At 44.1% G+C, this 18,479-nt stretch overlaps 1 protein-coding gene across 2 annotated transcripts in view; it reads left to right on the top strand.

Annotated features, from left to right (window-relative positions):
* Positions 1 to 18,479, top strand: part of LOC141748326 (vascular endothelial growth factor receptor kdr-like) — a 136,711-nt gene that overhangs the window by 89,212 nt on the left and 29,020 nt on the right. The window contains exons 12-19 of one of the 2 annotated variants that reach the window (XM_074600204.1): positions 865 to 973; positions 8,066 to 8,359; positions 10,491 to 10,637; positions 12,341 to 12,466; positions 12,577 to 12,683; positions 13,919 to 14,054; positions 15,037 to 15,141; positions 17,553 to 17,666. In XM_074600204.1, coding sequence (XP_074456305.1) covers positions 865 to 973; positions 8,066 to 8,359; positions 10,491 to 10,637; positions 12,341 to 12,466; positions 12,577 to 12,683; positions 13,919 to 14,054; positions 15,037 to 15,141; positions 17,553 to 17,666 — 1,138 coding nt within the window. Of the gene's footprint in view, positions 1 to 864; positions 974 to 8,065; positions 8,360 to 10,490; positions 10,638 to 12,340; positions 12,467 to 12,576; positions 12,684 to 13,918; positions 14,055 to 15,036; positions 15,142 to 17,549; positions 17,667 to 18,479 lie in introns of both variants that reach the window. The other variant, XM_074600203.1, reaches the window with a different exon arrangement.

The raw sequence follows: 18,479 nt of genomic DNA, 5'->3' as shown, positions 1-18,479 counted from the left end.
AAAGCCATGACCTGTGGATAGTTCTCCATGAGCTTGTGATGCTGCACCATGACAGGGACAGGGGAGTGCCATATGGCTGGCTCTTCATTAAGAAGGCCCTATCCAGAAGCAGGGGCTCAGGATGTTTAAGGAACACAAGTTTTTAAGGATGTGTTTGAGTTCGGCCCCATGAGTAACTGAACCACTTCCTTTTTCTACGTGGGGAATCTCAGGACAAAGTGTTTCTTCCTTCTCCTTCGTGATCCTCCCTTTCTTTCTGCGTTTGCCAACTGTCTTAGCACAGGCAGCTTCTCCAGAGCTTCCTTACTTACCGCGCAAGTCCTGGGAAGGCTCTGAGGAAGGGTTATGGAATCGAGGGGCTTCCAAGCACAATTGATAAGAGTGAGCTGGGGCCCAAAGGGGCCACATCCCTCCCTCCCTTCTCTGGGGTTATAGCAAAGCAAAGCAAAATCCTGCAATATTCTTTATACCACATCCATAGGACCGACCTGCTTCCCATGCACATATGGGTGTCCTTTTACCCACAGAAACCATAACTGAAAAGCAGGAAAGAAAATAGGTGGATGTGGGGCTTCAGTTCCAGCGGCTTAGATGAAGCTTCCAGGTCCTTCACTTCAGCTTTTTGCTGATGTTGTCACACAAAGACCCTGGCAGCGTGTCAAAGGGGAACCCTGCTTTTCACGGGGGAGACAGGAAGAAAAGAAGGGGAAGGTTTAGGAATGAACCTTCAGTTCTTTGCTAACCTACAGTTAGCAAAGTATCCACAAGCGTATGGATAACGTATACTTATCCACTACTCTCAGGCCTCTTTGCTAAGCCTACATTACACTCAAAGCCGTTACTTTTTCTCTCTTTTCCTGGCAGATTGTGAGCACACTGACTATGGAAAACAGCAGTGCATCAGGAATCTATTACTGTGTGGCTTCAAACAAGATCGGCGAAGAAGAGAGGAGCATTGAGTTCTACGTCTCAGGTAAAACAACACAAGAGACACTATGCAAAAACTAGATGCCAATGATCTGTTTTACCTTAAAGTTTTATATGGCTGGTGAGGGCTCGTTAAAACTTTTGGGGATCCCTGCATGTCGTGTTTTCAGAGCGCTCCCAATCACAGTCCCAGGCTATTCACCGCATACGTGCAAGGTTGGGTCCTGTGTCAGGGCACAGCTGAGTTTGACACATCCAGCATCAGACCCGATGCCCCTTTTGCCCTTTTCAAGCTGCAGATTCAGGCCCTCAGTCGAGCTGCCTGTGTCTTAAAGCAACACTCATGACATTTGAGCTCTGTCCTCATGAAGCCTCCCGCAGAAGCTAAGTTCTCTGTAGCCTTCCAAAGGCCCGAAGCCTCTCCCTGACTCAGGAGAAGGGCTGGTCTCCAATTAAGCCAGCAGACATGGCAAAGGTGAGCAAGGCCAATATGCAGACCTAATCCAGGGCTGATATCACTGGGAGCTGTTGTGACACTGGATCCCTGCCTGAGCAATTAGCCTTTCCAGTGCCCTTTAAGGAGGGAGGAGGTGGACATGCTATTTCTCCAAAGAACACAAATCCAAACAAATATCTGCTTAACCTTTCAACACAGAAATTCTTTAGTAGTGAGATCAAGACCTACATAATGCTTTTAGGCGAGATGCGAGTTTGAAAAAAGAGAAGAGTCCAGGGACAGCCTTGTTCAAGTGCTTAACCAGAACAAACTGAATCATTTCTGTGCTTACTTTCTGGATGAGTGGATGTTGGCTGGTAGAATTTGCATCAAAATAACAATTTTTAGAACAAAGAGTGCAGAAGGGTCCTGGAAGGTAAATGTCTGATTCTCACTACTTGGCTTCGTCCCCATGAAGCAAGTTCTGAGGGCGAAGCTCGCTCGTGGCAGTGCTCTGCACTCTGCTGCCGCTCTTGCATCCTGTGTTGTTTCACTCCATTGCTCTAAGGTAATTCAGGACATTTCAAATGGGGCTAACCAAAAAAATGCTCACTAAACATTGTTACCGTTCTTATTACACAGAAGTGCTAATACAAAAACTGTTATCCAACAATAATGAAGCTGGTGCCATATGGGGGAAAGATTTCACCTCCATTTACAGCTTCCTTGTACTACCCCAATGCCTTATGTAGGCAGAAGAGGGCTTAAGCCTCCAAAAGATATTTTCCAAAGCCCTAACTCTTACTTAATTAGGAAAAAGCCCTTCAAGGTGCAATTTTGTGAGATAGAGCTCAGACATAAGAAGTTCTCAAGATGTTTGAGCAACCTGGTTTAGTGGGAGGCGTCCCTACCTATGGTAGTAGGGGTGGAACTAGATGATGTTTAAGGTCCCTTCCAACCCAAACCATTCTACGATTCTATGTCCAAGGCAGGCTGAAGACCAGCTATTCATTTTAGACTTCACCACTTCCAAGTGTTGAGTCTTCACATGGGTTTGTTTCTGCTCTGAATCCTGCCAGCTATTATGTTTGGATGGGTTACTCAAAGCCGTGTGTTCCCAAGCTATTCGCGGTACTCTGTAATACTTGGTGACTAAAACCAATGCTGCAGCAACTAAATGGCAACAAGCATAAGGTCGGATTCAAAGGGTTACATCAATCCATGCACCTTTCACAACTATTTATTTTAATAATAAAGTTATGTAGCAGTTCCCCCCCCCCCGCCCCCAGTGAGCTAATATTTCAGATTTTTTCTTTTAAGATCAATCTAGCAATGTTTTGAGACACAAATGTTTTAATCATGCAATTTTAATTATGAAGGAAATGAATCACTGGACGAAATTACTGACAGCGGTTATGGTGGAAACATTTCCACCAAAACAGACCAGGAGGTGACGAGGGCTTGGCAAGACACATATATTCTTGCCTGCAAAAAAAAGACTGTGAGTCTGTGCCATTCTGGGGAAGAGGCAGATGCTGAACAACTGACTTTTTTAAGTGCTGTGTTTAAAAATAGTGGCGTTTATGGATTAGAAAGAAAGAAATCTTTCTAAATGTGGCCATCCTGAACCTAAAGTACGTCACGTTGTAGTGGTAAAATAGCAGCAGGATGACCTGCTGCTGGGTTTCTTCACATGATGGTCCTCTGCTGAGTAATATGTATTACTCCAACAAGCGGCCAGGGTGCGTAAGAGCTGCTACTGAAAAAACCCACCGTCTTCTACTGGGTGCACTTGGAGGAGGCTTTGCAACGGCCAGGTTACTCTCACCAGGACTTGCCTCTAGTCTTGGCGTTGGAGGGACATTCGGGGACAGTTTGTGCGGGACCAGACGGGGCAAGTCCAAAGGCATGAGGGTCTAAGCAGGCCACTTTACAATTGCTAGGCTGATTAATTTTATGCAGATGGAACCTAAAAGCTGAGATAAAGGCTGAGTTAGAGTCTGAGAGCACACAAGCGATGCGTGGGCCTTTAGGCACATCCAGCAAATGCGTTCTGTTCTCTGCAAAGCAGCTGCTAGTTGTGGGACTCCACAATTAATTCAGCAATTTGTTGATTTTAAAGACTTGATCTCCCATTATCTCCTAGCGACAAACAAGCTGGTGGATGCTGAGCTGCTTTCAAACATTTTGGCTGAATTGAGCTTAATTTCTGCTAAGAAATCTGACGATGCTACAGAGGCTAAACTCTCTTCTTCCCTCAAAAACCTGTTTTGCTAGGTCAGGGTTGAAATGTTTTGTCAGGACATGGCAGAGCGTTACATGGAAACTTCATCAGATGTTGTCCAGGCTGCATCTCCTTTCTGGGGACATGCCTTACTGCAGTCTGGTGCTTTCACCAGCACCACATTCATTTCAGAAAAATGTATTTATCCCAATGGAATAATGTCAACAGCCATTTTGTTCTTCCACTGCAGAGCCCCCACAAAAACTCCCACGAACACTAGAAATAGCACTGGTATCTATTTTTAAATCATTTCTTTGCCAGCAGAATTAATTTCAGTGGAAGGTCAACAGGGTTTGGAGATCGTGCTGGAACCAAACCATATAAGGGGCCCAATGAGATGAGAAATCTTATCATTCACTGACAGCCCTGAAGCCTGAGCTCTCTCTGCAGATGTCCTGACTGTCAGCGTCCCACTGAAGCTCTCCTAAAGCTGTTCATGGCAGCAGAAACTCTCATAGCAATATGGTACCAGTGTTATCCATCATGCCCTAGCATAACTCTTACTGCAGTATTTCTGTTTTGTGTAAATCCTTTTTACCCTTTCTCGCTGAAACAAAATCTGTCTCCTGCCTATCTTGCCTACCACAGCTTAGACCCCAGTGTTCCCATTTAAGTCAGATGAGTATTTTGTCACGGGCAGAGGCAATGTGGGCGAGCCATCAGATGCTCCGAACTGCCGCGTGTCATTGCCCACCCCTGGTTTTGCCCCAAGGGACACTCGAGGCAGGCTGCAACCTTCCTAGTGCAGTGAAAAGCTGACCTGAGGTCTCCTGGAGGTGTTCTCTGCCACGAATAAGTATTATTTACCTTCTAGTCTCTGGTCTGCACCTTGGAAAGGGCAACTATATATTACTGTAAGTCCACAGTAAATCAAATTCTAGCCTTTGTATGATTGTACTACATACAACAAAATGGGATCCCACCCATATGAAACCTCTGAATGTTTTTGGACTATAAATGAATTACGATAAGAATAATAAATAATAACAAAAGCTCTTTTTCAAGGGCTTATCTCATTGCAAAAACAAGTCAGAAAAATGGAGTTAAAGATTTCTACCAGAAAGAAAATATTGTATTTCAAACATGAGATAAAAATCAGCTATCAGATACTGGAACAATGTATGAACCGGGCCGTTCTACAACTGCTTGCCACTCTCAATTTGCTTATTCCTGACATGTTTACAGGATTTATTAAAAGCCCTGCACTGTTTCAGATGGCAGGGCTCACCCTTTCTTTTTCTCACCCTCCCTACATGCATATGCCTGATGGCAACCCCCTCACCCTGACAGGCACAGAGATGGAATTTGGGAAAGAGCAGAAGTTTTGAATTACACAGATTATTGTGCAAAGCACAGGAAATTAAAACCAATTAATTCCTTGTAAATACAAATGGAGCCAGACTTTCTTTTGATTTATGCTGACTTTTTACCTTCCCTCAATGGCTCACTTCCCTATTTTGCCATGGAATCCCGCACAGTCCAGAGTGAAATTCGCGGCTACTACACTGTAATACAATACAAAAGACAAATGTTTGGGGACTGCTGATAAAAGAGAAAAGGCCCCATGGTGCATTCTTTTAGCCAACTTATTAGGAGTCTTATAAAACACTGTATCTGTTCAGAGAGAGGAAGTTAATCACTGCTCAGGTTCAAGATTGTGTAAGCAAAGTAGTCTAAGAGATGAACTGACTTATAATGTACTCTCAAGGCTGCAGTTATTCCCCAGATAATCCAGGTAGGAGGAGAAAAGAGAGAGGAGAGCAAGAGAGACTTTTCTCTCTCTCTCTTTTTCCTTCCACTGTAATGAAAATCAATGAATATTCTATCAGAGCTGAAAGAGCTTCTTGAAGGGCTAACAAGATGGAAGAGAATAGCACAGGTTCCAGCTAAAAATATTCAAAATGCTAAATAAAAAATGTCAGTAGAAGAACTGATAAGAAAAACAAGCCAGGCCTCTGCTCCCAGAATGTTAAGTTGGTAGAAAAAACCCTGCACTGGTGAAGTCCAGCAGCAAGGTGAAACTATCGAGCATCCTTCACAATTTAGGGTTTGGAAATCAACACATCAAATTAACCGGGAATTTGCACCAAAACATCAGAGATCTCTGGGCACTCCAGCCCATGCTGTCCCTGCCATACACAAGCCATTCCCTTCTCCCAAGAGACGCGGTATTTCTTTCCCCTGGGGTGGGCTTTCTCCCACAGCCTTCAGGGAAACTCACCTGCAAAACAAACGGGGCTGCAGGTTGTAAAGAAGAAATTCTCCCGAAGGAAAGGCTTCCCGAGAGGCAGAGGCAAGGGCAAACGGGGCTGCCAGCCCAACCGCTTCAGGCCAAGGCTTAGCTTGCCCAGCAGATTTACAGGGGTTCACTGTGTTTCACCCCGGGTAACGTGATCAAATTCCTACCTTATCACTTTACCCGGAATCCCTTTTTACTTTCACTGAGAGCCAGCACTTAAGATCACAGGACGAGTCAGGGTGGAGGGGATCTCAAGAGAACTCCCAGACCATTGAGCTTACTGCGTCTAACCAAAGATCCATCTAGCTTAGTACTATCACTCTTGTCGGAACAAATAGCAAATGCTTAGAAGAGAAACTCAGAAAAAGGCAAATAAAAGGGTGCTTTTTCCTTTTTCCCTATGTTGGTTGGTCAGATTCAGGAGAGGTGCTGCTCACGCCACATCCCAGTGTTTTCACTGGACCTTAATTCTTCCTGTTTGGAGAAGTTCTTCTGGCCTCAGACTTTCCCCCCTTTTTGATAAGCATCATCTTGACATGTTGGAACCACAGGACATCAGATGTGAAGAACAGATACATTACACAAGTCAGTCTGAGCATACAGCTCGCGCTAAGCAAGAAAGAGAGCAACCGAGCCTAACAAAACACTGCATAAAGTAAACCGAAATTTCATGAAAAGGAAAGAAAAGAAAAATAACAATTTCCACAGCTGTGGCCTGAGGGGTCTCTTCTCTTTTTGGGTCTTTTGTAAAACATTTCTGGTGCCAGTCTTTAAAAACCATGAAGCAAAGTTTATTGGTTCTATTCCAGATGACTTGTGAAGAAGAGAGACTTTTAATCATATCTGAAAGTTCCTTCAGGGCTCTGTATTTTATATAATATATGGTTTATTATAAGTCAGATTGGTTATTTCAACAGCCTTGCTATTTATGCTCAACTACTGCTTCAGCAGAACTTTTTGCAAGAGTTTGCAGTGTGAGCCCCTGGTCAAATTCCAGCTCCCATGTGGAATTTGTCAGATTGCAAGTGCAATGAGTACTTGCTCCCCTTTAACATCTGTCCTTCTCAAAGTACCATCCATTTCATCCTACCTTGAGAAGGCATCTTACTAGCAGCTTGGTACTGAAGCAATAATCTATCAGATCTACTGCAAGCAGCATTCATGCTCAGAAGGTAATCCAGAGCAACTCCTCCCAAAGTGTCCCATCCCCTGGTAAAATTTATAAGGGTTCCTCATAACTCTCAGCTGCTTGAAGATCCTGACCTAGCAGACAGAAGAATAATTCCAGGTCACTGTGGTCATCAGTACGCTTTTATTCAAGTCTGTTGGGTGGATAGATCACTGAAACTAACAGAACAAAAAAGGGAAAGAATATCTTTCAGACACAATTTAATCGTAGGTCTCTGGCGGCTAATGCAGTAATAGGAATGTGTCTGTAGGCCAGGCTCTGGCATCCTACTCAGAAACATTTTTTCTTGTCTTCAAATGGGTTCAGTTCGCCACTTCGGGAAAATTGACTTTTTTTCTGGAGTGAAAAGTTACTAAAAATATAGCAAGAAACAGCTTACTCTTTTGTGGATAGATTGGACTCATGCCTTAAAGTATTTCTCTGCTAAATAGAAAGGCCTCAAGGACTCATACATCATTAGATCAGTTAATCCATTCAGTGATCAAGTAAATATCCACCAAGGCACATGTGATGAAAATAAATATTGGCATAGTTGAAATAGGGGAGAATCGGGAAGATTGTGTTACTTCTGAGAAATGGGAATAGGTCTCTCTATTCTTATGCAATTATACTTTCAAGCACTGATTGCAGATAGAAAGAGAAGAGCTCATGAACACATTTGTCTACCTGGATAGAAATCTCTCTTGATTAAACTCTGTTAGTCCATTAACTGCTTCTATTTATAAACTTGCAATTCATTACTTGAAAATGGAATGCTTAGAATACTGAGGGCCAGACTACCACAGGTCAGCACTGCGTCATGAGAGGTACTTTCTACTTACTTAATTCACAAGTGTGAGTGCCTGTTTGCACATGCAGATGCGGGTATCATTAAAATTGGCTCATTCCATTATGGCTGTCCTTTGAAATTTGACCATCAAGTTGCCACCAGGCAGCCAACGATCTTCTCAGTCGGGATTCCATTGTAAACATGTTTTCTTTTCCTCCTAGATGTGCCATTTGGGTTGCAAACAGCCCCACAAGTCACAACCATTGTGGGGAACGATGCCCGGCTGACCTGCCGGGCCTCCAAGTACATCTACAGCCACCTGGCCTGGTACTACCCCTCCTCAGAGGTGGCTCTCGGTAACTCGCTGATCAAGAAAACTGACAACTATTCCATTTCTTTGACACTGGTCATTACTAATGTCACAAAGGAACAGAGTGGGCTCTACAAGTGCAGAGCCCAGAACCAGCACAACAGCACCGACACGCTGGAACAGCACACTCGGCTCCTCGTCAGAGGTAGGTCCCGAAACAGCAGTGGGACGTGCTATCGCCCTGCTGCAGGAGCAGGAATGCTGGGCATCTGCTGCTCCATTGGAAGCCTTTCAAAGCAGAAGGTGCCCAGCATTTCTTAGGCGTTCTCCTAATATATAGACTTTGTGCTCTGGTTTGGGGTTTTTTCGCATTACTGTATGTGGATTGACACCTATTACTCATCCGGGCCCTGCTGGGTTTGTATAAAATATTTGCCTTACACATAAAGGTGATTTCAGTTGTGTTTCACCTTCCTAACTTCATGCTGGGTGCAGATATAGCGTTGACTGAGGAGAAAAGGCATCGCCCACCATGTTACTAACAGCACAACTCTATCACTTGGGACCGTCACCCCAGATCTCTATGACTTTGGTAGAAGACTTGGCCCACTTACAGCTGCCAGGATGATATCGATGCCTAGACAGACTTAGACCCAGCAGATGTAGTCACAAATGTCACTGGTCAAGTGTGTAATCGAGTGACATGTACCATTTATTCTGCGTAACTGGGAAGTACTTTGTTGTAATAACAGTATTTTCTTACTTATATCCAACCCCCCAACTCTTTTATTTTCATAAAAATACTAACACTACAGATCCTGAAGCCTGGTTTCTTTGGCTATGTGAATATAAAGGGCAGGACACTTCTGGTAGAAACTCGCTAAAACTTAGTGAAGTTTCTTCTGCTTCACAATGAAGAAAGTGAGTGATCGGGTCTAAGCCTTTTGAGAAGAAAAAGTGCTGCTGGAACAGATGAATTCATTAGCTACCTTCCACTGGTGAAGAAACACCCAAAGCACAGAAATGGAGTAGAACTGAAATAAACAGCAGCAAACCAGGGTGCAGAAGACAGAGTCTTTCAGAAGCTGAATTAGACAGTGATTTTCAAATTGGCTTCTCCACTTAGATTAATGGCTAATGAGACACTGAAGGCTGCCATAAGCACTTGTCACTTAAGTGAAAACCAGGCCATGCAGTGCTGGCTTCATCCCTGGTTAAATGAAGGAGCACGTTTCCCACACGATCTCCTACCCCATAGTCAAGACCCCTCTGGGACCCCCCATCCGCCTCCAGGCAGGCACTCACACAGGGAGAACGTCCTCCCCCCGGCCCCAGCTGTGGCTGGCACAGCTCTGCTACCTGAGTGGGAGGTGATTTATTTTAAGGAATGGCATGAGCACCTGCCTCTTCCTCAAGTGCGGAGGAAGGGAAGGAATCTCACCCCGGTATTACAGAGTGCTGGTGGTTTGGCTTGTCCCCACAGCCGGCACCGGAGCCACCTGTCAGCACCATCTGACACAGAGACACTGGGCTTTCTCTGCACTCTGCATTCAGGCAATTCACTTTTCTCTCCCCTGGCAGATATTTTTATTCGTTTAGTCAAATTTCCACCTACACAGACGCCTACACAAGATGGCTATGGGAAAAACACAGCTAAACTGGGAATACATCCATGGAGAACTGGAACCTTAATCACATTCTTCTGAGAATTACTGGGGTCTGGTTTTTGTCTGGCACACGTCAGAGAGGCAATTCTGGAGAACACGCGTGGAAATGCCCCTCCAAAGCAGCCCTCCTTCCCCTGTACAAACCAGGTCTTTTAAATGTACCAACACCCATCAGCTACTGCCCTTATTGCAGGTTTTATGTATTCTTTATGCTGTGCTTCTGATTTTATTCATTGATTTCCTGTACCTTTTATAAATGAACATGAAGTGGAGTTTAACATGCTTTGTAGTAAGTAGATAACTGCACTCATGACGGAGAACATAAAATCCTTAGAACTGTTTCCTCTTTGCCCCCCTCCTTTCTTTTTTTTGTATTCACTCTCCATGTGCTCTACCCACTCACTGTCCTGTTTTCTTCAGAGGATGAGAAGCTCAGGGAGGTTCAAGCTGAAGCCGAATCTAAGCTTAGACAGTTTGAAAACAAGCCAAAAAAACTCACCCTCTCCTCCCATAATCTTTTGGGGGATTATTTTTGCTGCCACTCGTCAACCCAATCTTTGCCACTTCCAGCCCAGAGAGGCCACACAGGTGGCAAAGGAGAGATGATGGCAGAGCTGAGGCAGGGACCTTCCGAAATCTTACTGTGTACTGTGTTCTTTGTGACTGTAGCAAAGGCAGCGCCGTATGTGATACAAAACCTCACGGATCTGGAGGTTAACATCAGCGGCAAGATCATTCTGGAGTGCAAAGTCAGTGGAACGCCAGAACCTCAGATTACATGGAGGAAGAACGGCTACCCCATTTCAGCAGCATCAGGTGAGTGCATTTGCTCCTCGAGGGTAGTGGTATGCTGTGGTATCGTACGTAACACAGGATAACAGACTTGCAGGTTCGCCACAAACACAGGACCTACAACTCCACAGCTACTGCAAGCATGGCTGAGTCAGGACGGTACACACGGCCTCAGAAAACACCCACAAAACCCAAATATATCAGACCACTGCAGCAGGCTCCAACTTGGACTTTGAGGTCAAAGCTACCAACCGGTTGCCGCCCAGTGCCTGCTTATGCAGCTCGCCTTCCGCGCGTGGCAGCGTTCGCGCCTGCAGAGTCAGCCAGATAGTCTGCATACATTAGCACAGCATTAGTACATCCAGGAGTACAGCGTGCGGCTGTTCACTCTGCTTGGGCGAGACAACAGCTTGTGTACAAAACAGAGACAGACTGTACCTGCTTGTCAGGTGGGTCTGAAAACACAAGCCTGAACCGTTAGATATCCTTGGGGCCTGATCAGAATATACTGCAGCAAACGGGGGGAAGCCACCTCCCAGCCAGGTCCAGGGCATGCCACGGCGTATTGCACATCCTTTCTTTGTCTCCCACCAGACAGTAACGAGAATGTGCTCTCGCTCCACTGGTACAGAGCAGTAGAGGAATGGTGCTACCATGGGCAGGGAGCACGGGCTCCCTTACCTCAGCCTGAAATTCCTTCTCAGGTCTCTGTCCTGAGATCTCCAATAAATCCTGGAGAATCTCATGTCAGTAGCTGGTCCTGTGACTTTAATTTTGCATCTTGGACTAGGTAGGAAATCTAGGATCATCCATAATTCAGATCAGACTGTTCTGAAACTCTTTTATAGCTACTGAAATTTTATAAATAATTCTAGAGGGACAAGCATGTAACTCATCCAACCAATGGAAACATAAATAAAATATTTGGAAAAAAACACCTCAGGGTAAATATTTCAGCACAGCGCATGGCAAGTTACGTGCAGTACTCTTGTTAACAACAACAGGATTCATAGGCAGAACACCCAAAAACTCAAAATGTCCTTCCCCTTCGGATTCAAAGCCTGACCTGTCTCCCTATTTCTGCCCCAAAGATATCCTTAACGAAATGGATGAGCTCTCAGTTTTGTGCCACATATCAGGAAAAATTAAATGTGGAAAATTAATCAGGAAAATTAAACGCAGAAGAGCCTCACGCAGGTCATATTTAGGCAACCTCTCTCTTCCCATTCTACCTCCAGCCCCTGGCTGCCTGTGAATCCAGGACTGCTCCATGCAGTGATTTTTCCAGGCATGTGCATAGCCTGATTTCCATGTTCTACGCGTTACAACTCCCACCACTTCCTCCCATCACTCACATCAACTTTCTCCAATAATTTCATTGAGCTACCTTTTTTCGGTGTATCTTATTGTCATTGGAAAACCTCTCTTCCCATCACTTCACTTACTTCCATAGAAGTTTTCTCAGGCTCTGTCTGCTCATAATAAATTAACGTTTGCTGTTGGTTAAATGATCCCCAAGCAATTTACACAGGTATTGAGGAGAAAGAAAAATATCAGGAAAGGTTGTTGCCAGACCACAATGAGGAGTATGTTATTAAAATGCCTCCTAACAACAGTGTGTACCAGGCCTGCACGGATGGGAGCTGCCTCTCAGTTCTCTGACTCCTAAAAGCATTTGTAGGCACGTAGGTTATCTTGATAATACTAACCAATATCTCTTACAACAGGAATTTCCATGGAAAATAATACCTTGGTTATTGAGCGAGTGAAAAAAGACGATGAAGGGCTCTATGAGTGCAAGGCATCCAACGACATGGGCCAAGACAGCACATCAGCCTTCATCAAAATACAAGGTGAGTTCCAAGCAAGGGGAAACACATATATTGTGTTGGACTGATGAGAACTATTGTTCAGTCATGGACTTTAGCTGCATTTCAAAGTTGGTTGTACATTTAACCTACAGGTTCAGAGGAGAAATCCAACATCGAAGTTATCATTTTGGTCTGCACTGGTCTAGCTGCTACCCTCTTCTGGCTTCTTCTGACCCTATTCATTCGGAAACTGAGAAAGGTAAGAGAGCTTCCATATTGCACAAAGGCTCTGGGACTGGGCCCAGTTTATGCGTAGCATCGGAGTTTAGAGCCAAATGTTCAGGACAGATGGTAGAAAAACTGTGCAAAATGTTCCTATAAAATTTCAGTCCAAGATTTCTGCTGATAGTCTTGTGACTTCTCAAGGGATCACTTGCACTTGTGAGATTTCTACCCACTTCCATGGTACCATCAAATCAGGGTCCTCCCTCTTCATGAGTCAAACGGGCTTGCAAGCTTAGGAAACTGGAAAAAATCCTAAATCTCCTAGAACAAGGGCTTGATTTCAGCACTTATCCAAAGAGATTTCTCTGAAACATAGATATTAAAGGGGGCCCTGTTTTAAGGAAGATCCTAGGATGTTTGCTCTAGAAATGAGCTCAAACCATACAGCTTATCTTGTCTCCAAGTCTTGCTATTCTTCCACCTCCCTTTTGTGACTCAAAAAGTTAAAGTTTCGGTAAAGTTACAGGGAATTTAGGTCTGTTTTTCCTAAAACAGACAGCAAACAGAAAGGCAACTGCAGCTCTCTGCTCTGAAGCGCCACAAACTACAGCCCCGGGGCCGATCCTCAATAGTTGAGAAAAACTTCCCCTCCTGTTGCGAGTGATTAAATTCATGTTTTCCTCCTTGGCTTCAGTTTAACAGAGTTGTGGACAACGCTGAATTTCCTATTAGATTTTATACCTGTGCAAGTCTGCTCACAGGACCCACCAAATCACAATTTCTCACTTAGGAGCATTAGAAGTAGCAGCTTTCAAGCAATTTTAAATTGTAATAAGCAATAGCCATCAAGTGGATAACTGGAGAATCAAGACTGCAAAACAAAACACGATGAAAATGCCCAAACGCTCCATAGTGCACCAGGCAATGCAACTCATGGAGTTCCCCTAGAAAAGCACAGATTTCCTTTAATAGATACAGGTAGACGACAGCAATAGATTTTACGTCCTCAGAGTGTTTACCAACATTAATCAGTGACTCTTCCCAACGCCCATGAGTGGCAGGCATACCTAAACATTTATTTCTCAGATATATAAAAAAAAGAGAGGCAGGAAGCTGAAGGGATGCATTCATGGTTGAGAATAAATTTCAGAGCTAAGTCTGGAACTCAGGGAACTCCCCAGCCAGCACTCAGTCTTGTAGACGACAGCTCTCTCCCATTAGAATCGCAGGGTAAATACTGTGAATAATTTCTCCACACCCTGTTTTTAGCCTGATGCAACAGATATTAAAACAGGATACCTGTCAATTATAATGGATCCAGAGGAAATGCCTCTTGACGAGCAGTGTGACCGTCTTCCCTATGACAGCAGTAAATGGGAGTTCCCAAGAGACAGACTGCGGCTGGGTGAGTCGTTTAGGTATTATTACTGTAACGAATGATCATTTCTAATGCTCCTCAGTTTCAGTGGATCTGTTGTATAACCCAAGAAGCAGCCTATCATTCAGTGCCAGAACTGGCAGTGAGTCACGGAATTCAGGATCATCCTTAATGGGGGGTGAAACAAGGGGTTTGGTAAGAAAAGCAAAGGTGTTGTGTCTCTCAAAGTAGCTACCACCTCTTTTTCTTTCCTGCAGAAGTGAAGCCAAACTCTTGACAGGGAAGAAAGGTACCTCCAGGTACAGTCCCTGCCAAAAGGGTGGTTTCACACCCACAGAGGAACAGGGAAAGAGAAGTCAATCTGAAAGGTGACAGTCTCTCAGTGAATTCCATTTTGAAGAAATCTGTCAATTCATCAAATAATCAATTCCTTATCAGTCATTTGAACTTGGCTTTGAACTGTAAAGAGCTACTATGAAAAAATGAAGAGCACGCTGGGTAATACAGGCAGAAAAATTCAAATGAAAGGGAAAATAAAGAAATATTATAACCTTAAATTCCATTTAGTATAGCTTTTATGTCAAATAAACGTCAATAACTGAAGGGTTAAAGGGTTCTGACTGCCTGAGTGCCATAGCTGGCTATCTCCATGACTGCGATTCATAGAGATCAGGCTTCCACAATTCTACGTTTAACCCAAAATTTCCTGGGCTTCAGGACAACTGTGTGTAATGTTTTTACCCTTAAGCTGAATCCAGATTTATTTATTCCACTCTGTCCTATCACATACTGTATTGCATTAAAGTCATATGGATATAAATCATACCCCTTATATCCATATACTGCAAATATGCAATACAGGCTTCTGTTGACTCTCGGTCTACGTCTACGTTGTGCCTGGGCACTGGAGCCTTGTATTTCTTGCACAGCTGAGAATGCACGTTTCCCTCTTATCTGATGCAGACTGTCGTAAGTCCCTTTGGCTCATTCTTGACTCTTGCTTCTCTAGGTAAAACACTGGGTCATGGTGCTTTTGGGAAGGTGGTGGAGGCGTCTGCTTTTGGCATTGATAAATCTTCAACCTGCAAAACAGTTGCCGTAAAAATGCTTAAAGGTACATATCCCTCTGAGATTCTCACAAGACTCCTCAGGGAACCTGTGGGCAATGAGGTTTCCAGTTCTCAGCTCCAAACCAGTCCCACGTTCATTGTGTTCAGAAGGGAGTGGGTTTGTCATATGGGACCAATTAGTCGTTATACTGTAGAAGTTAACGTGTAGGAAATGACAAGCGGGCTCTGTGCTGTGCTGCTGATTAAGTCTTGTATTCCTAGAGGAGGAAAACAGCAGCTTCCAGGTCTGTGGGGTTAGGAGGGAAACAGATTACAGAATGTAATTACATTAGATAGTCTGAAATTGGATCTCAGCCTTCGATCACAGCCCTTCCAGATGTAGAACAGTTCAAGGGGTTGAAAAAAAAGCCATGCCAAGGGAGCGAATTAGAGACAACTTGCTTGCAATTATTGAAATTAAGGAAAGCTTTTACCATTCAGTGGTGGGTAAGGGGGGGAACTTGGAGACTCTTCTTTCATATTGTATTTACTTACAAAGCCTCTGCAGACAGCTTATGAATAAATGCATCAGCCAGTACATTCACTACTTGAGAGGGAGGTTTTTAACCGTTCACTTAGGATTTTTTGAAAGGTAAATCGATGCTCACTGGATGGCTTTTCATAGCCCATATTGCTCTGCATTGCTGCTGCATGACACTATTAACCCCTGCGATGCCATGATTCAGGAAGTTCTCTTCTATCATGGTATTTGGCTTCTGTTGCTAGTTGCCTCTCCTGATGCTCTGCTACTTCCCATCTCTCTGAAATTTCAAAAACATCAGTTTGTCATCTGTCTGGACCTCCTCCAAATCTGGTCTCCCTACTCTGCATTAGTCAGTAGATCTTCAGATCATCTTCTCTCCTGCTGCTGTTTCTTCTGTTCCATGCCCATCTTCAGATCTCAGAAATATCCTAGAAGCGCCTGATCCAGACATATTCCATTCTCCATCCAAAACTCACTGCCCTGGATAGCTCTGGGTTTTCATCCACCTCCACACTGTGCTTCCCAGCTGATCCTCATGTCAACTCTACCCTGCCTGCACATATTCAACAAACTATTTGACAGTTCCTCCACCATTTTACCCCTTCCTCCCCCAGTGGAGGCAGCAGCCTCTGGGTCTAACCTGTCCCTCCCCAACTAACGTGTCCATAATTCATCACTTTCCTGAATAAAGCAGATTCTCCCGTGTGAGGCAATCCATTCAGGAAAAAAAAAAAAAAAAAAAGGCTCTAGAAATGTCTGAAATACTGTCATTCTAGCATTATCTGCTGTTTTCATGAAGTAGGCTGGTATCAGTTCTAGGTTGAAAATAATGTGCAAGATTATCTGCAACACTTGGGAACCTGTTCCGTTTAGATTTTGCCAGGCATGTGTCCCAGCTCATGCCAGGGTAAATCAGGAGTAATACCACCCATGTACACACCCACCTACAAACACTGTTGACTGAAGAGATCTTGGGCTTGAAATAGTTCCTTCTTTGTGACACAATTTGGTTAAAGATTTGTTTCTGGAGAATTCTACAAACAGATAAAGAGGTTACATTTGTCACACCAAATGATCTATTATGGAACTGTTTCTTCATATTTAAATCTTACATGATGCAAAGGCAAAAACAGAGGAAGCAGGATGCAGCCCCTTTTGTTAAAACACATCATGGAAGTTTTGGAAAGAAGGTAGAGGAAACAAGCCAGGATCTGAACAATGTTCTGGTCTGAAAGTGCCTTCCTTAGCTTTGGCAGCAAAAGAGAAGGAAAGTACAGTAGAACTGGCTAGCCAACGTCTCATCAAGTGTCGAGTTCATGGTCACACACAAATATGGCCCCCTCTGCTTTGCTGGAAAACATATTTCTTGGGTCCCTGAGATCTCACAGGGCTGAGATTTAGTTATGCTGTACATCCTCCAGTACATTCTGGGACCCAACTCACAGACGTGTTGGATTCCTCCATCACCTGCAGTGGAGAGTTGCTCAGTACTGTGGGAAAATATGTTCTGGGGTATTGTAAAGAATTACTACTGAACTGCACATCACCATTAGAGATGGAGGAGCACGTTCTTCTGCGTGCTATTGTTGCTTGTAGTTGTTTGCTCTTCCTTTGCTAAGCTTGCAAAATCCAGTCCTTGCGAAGGCTCTCTGGTATGTGCTCTGGGGGGAGGGTTCTCCTGCAGGACAGTAACCCTCTATAACCCATGCTAGAGAAAGGAAGAGTCACCCAAAAGATAAAGCGTTATTCCACTTCATAAAGGTCAATAGACAATGAAACGGATGAATTATTATCTGTTTAAGAGTCTGAAAAGCAAAGATACTGCAAGTAACCTGGGTGGGCTTTGTTTCCAAGTATAAACAGGATCTTGCTGTGTCCTGTTAAAAATATCCTGTTGTGTAAAGATGATTTTTTCCTGTTTATCTTAAGCAGAATGTGCAACTACTAACGAATGCAAGGCTTTAATGTCTGAACTGAAGATCCTCATCCATATAGGACATCATCTGAATGTAGTCAACCTGCTGGGAGCCTGCACTAAAGCTGGAGGTGAGAAGTCCTTGGTATATAAGGATCAAAGAAGAAACTCTTTTCAAACACAATGGTGTCTGGGTGTATCTGTGGTGGATCCCAAGTCTCACGCCCACGCTGTTAATGAAGGCACAAACATTTCTACCTCTCTGCTCATAGGAGCTTCTGCTACTGCAGAATACAGCCACATCTCATCAATGGTTTCTGAACATCTTCTCCCAGACAGTGGTATCACTTCTCTATTTTATTTTTCTCTGTCCTCCGTAAGCTTGTTTCCAAAAGGGATTATGGACTGAAGGGAGGCAGGATCCTTAATTGCAATAAGGCGCCCAATTCCTCCACATAGGCACTACTGATCACTTCAAAGGTTCTTCTCCCTCTTCTTCCCTGCCTTATCAGGAGGATGCACCAGGCTGAGCACTCCTTGGGGCCTCCTCCTTTCCCAAGCACTTCACTCTTGCCAGGCAAATGCCGGCATTTTTTGCCTAGTATTCAGGAAGCCCGAGGCAGTCCAAAGCTGAATGGAGCAGCAGCATGGACTTCCAGGGGGCTGAGCTGACATAACTGACTGTACATCACACAAAGAATCTGTTGCAAAGTGCAGATTTAAACAAAGGACTCCGTAAATCTTAGGCCTTTGTCACTAAAACATCCCTTCCCATACTGTCATACAAAGCATCCTTGTCTGTTACTATACAGTGCTTTAACTTCAGGGTAACAACTCTCAGAGATGCCTCTTTACTGCTTACAATGAACCTTCAAAACAATACCCAAAGGACAGATTTAGGAGAGCTGAGGACAAAGAAACCAGAGTAAAATAAATGAAGGGGA

The sequence above is a fragment of the Larus michahellis genome, chromosome 9, assembly GCF_964199755.1.
Source record: "Larus michahellis chromosome 9, bLarMic1.1, whole genome shotgun sequence".
Taxonomy (NCBI): Eukaryota; Metazoa; Chordata; class Aves; order Charadriiformes; family Laridae; genus Larus; species Larus michahellis.
Note: the sequence above shows the minus strand (reverse complement) of the source record. Positions and strands in the feature narration are given on the sequence as shown.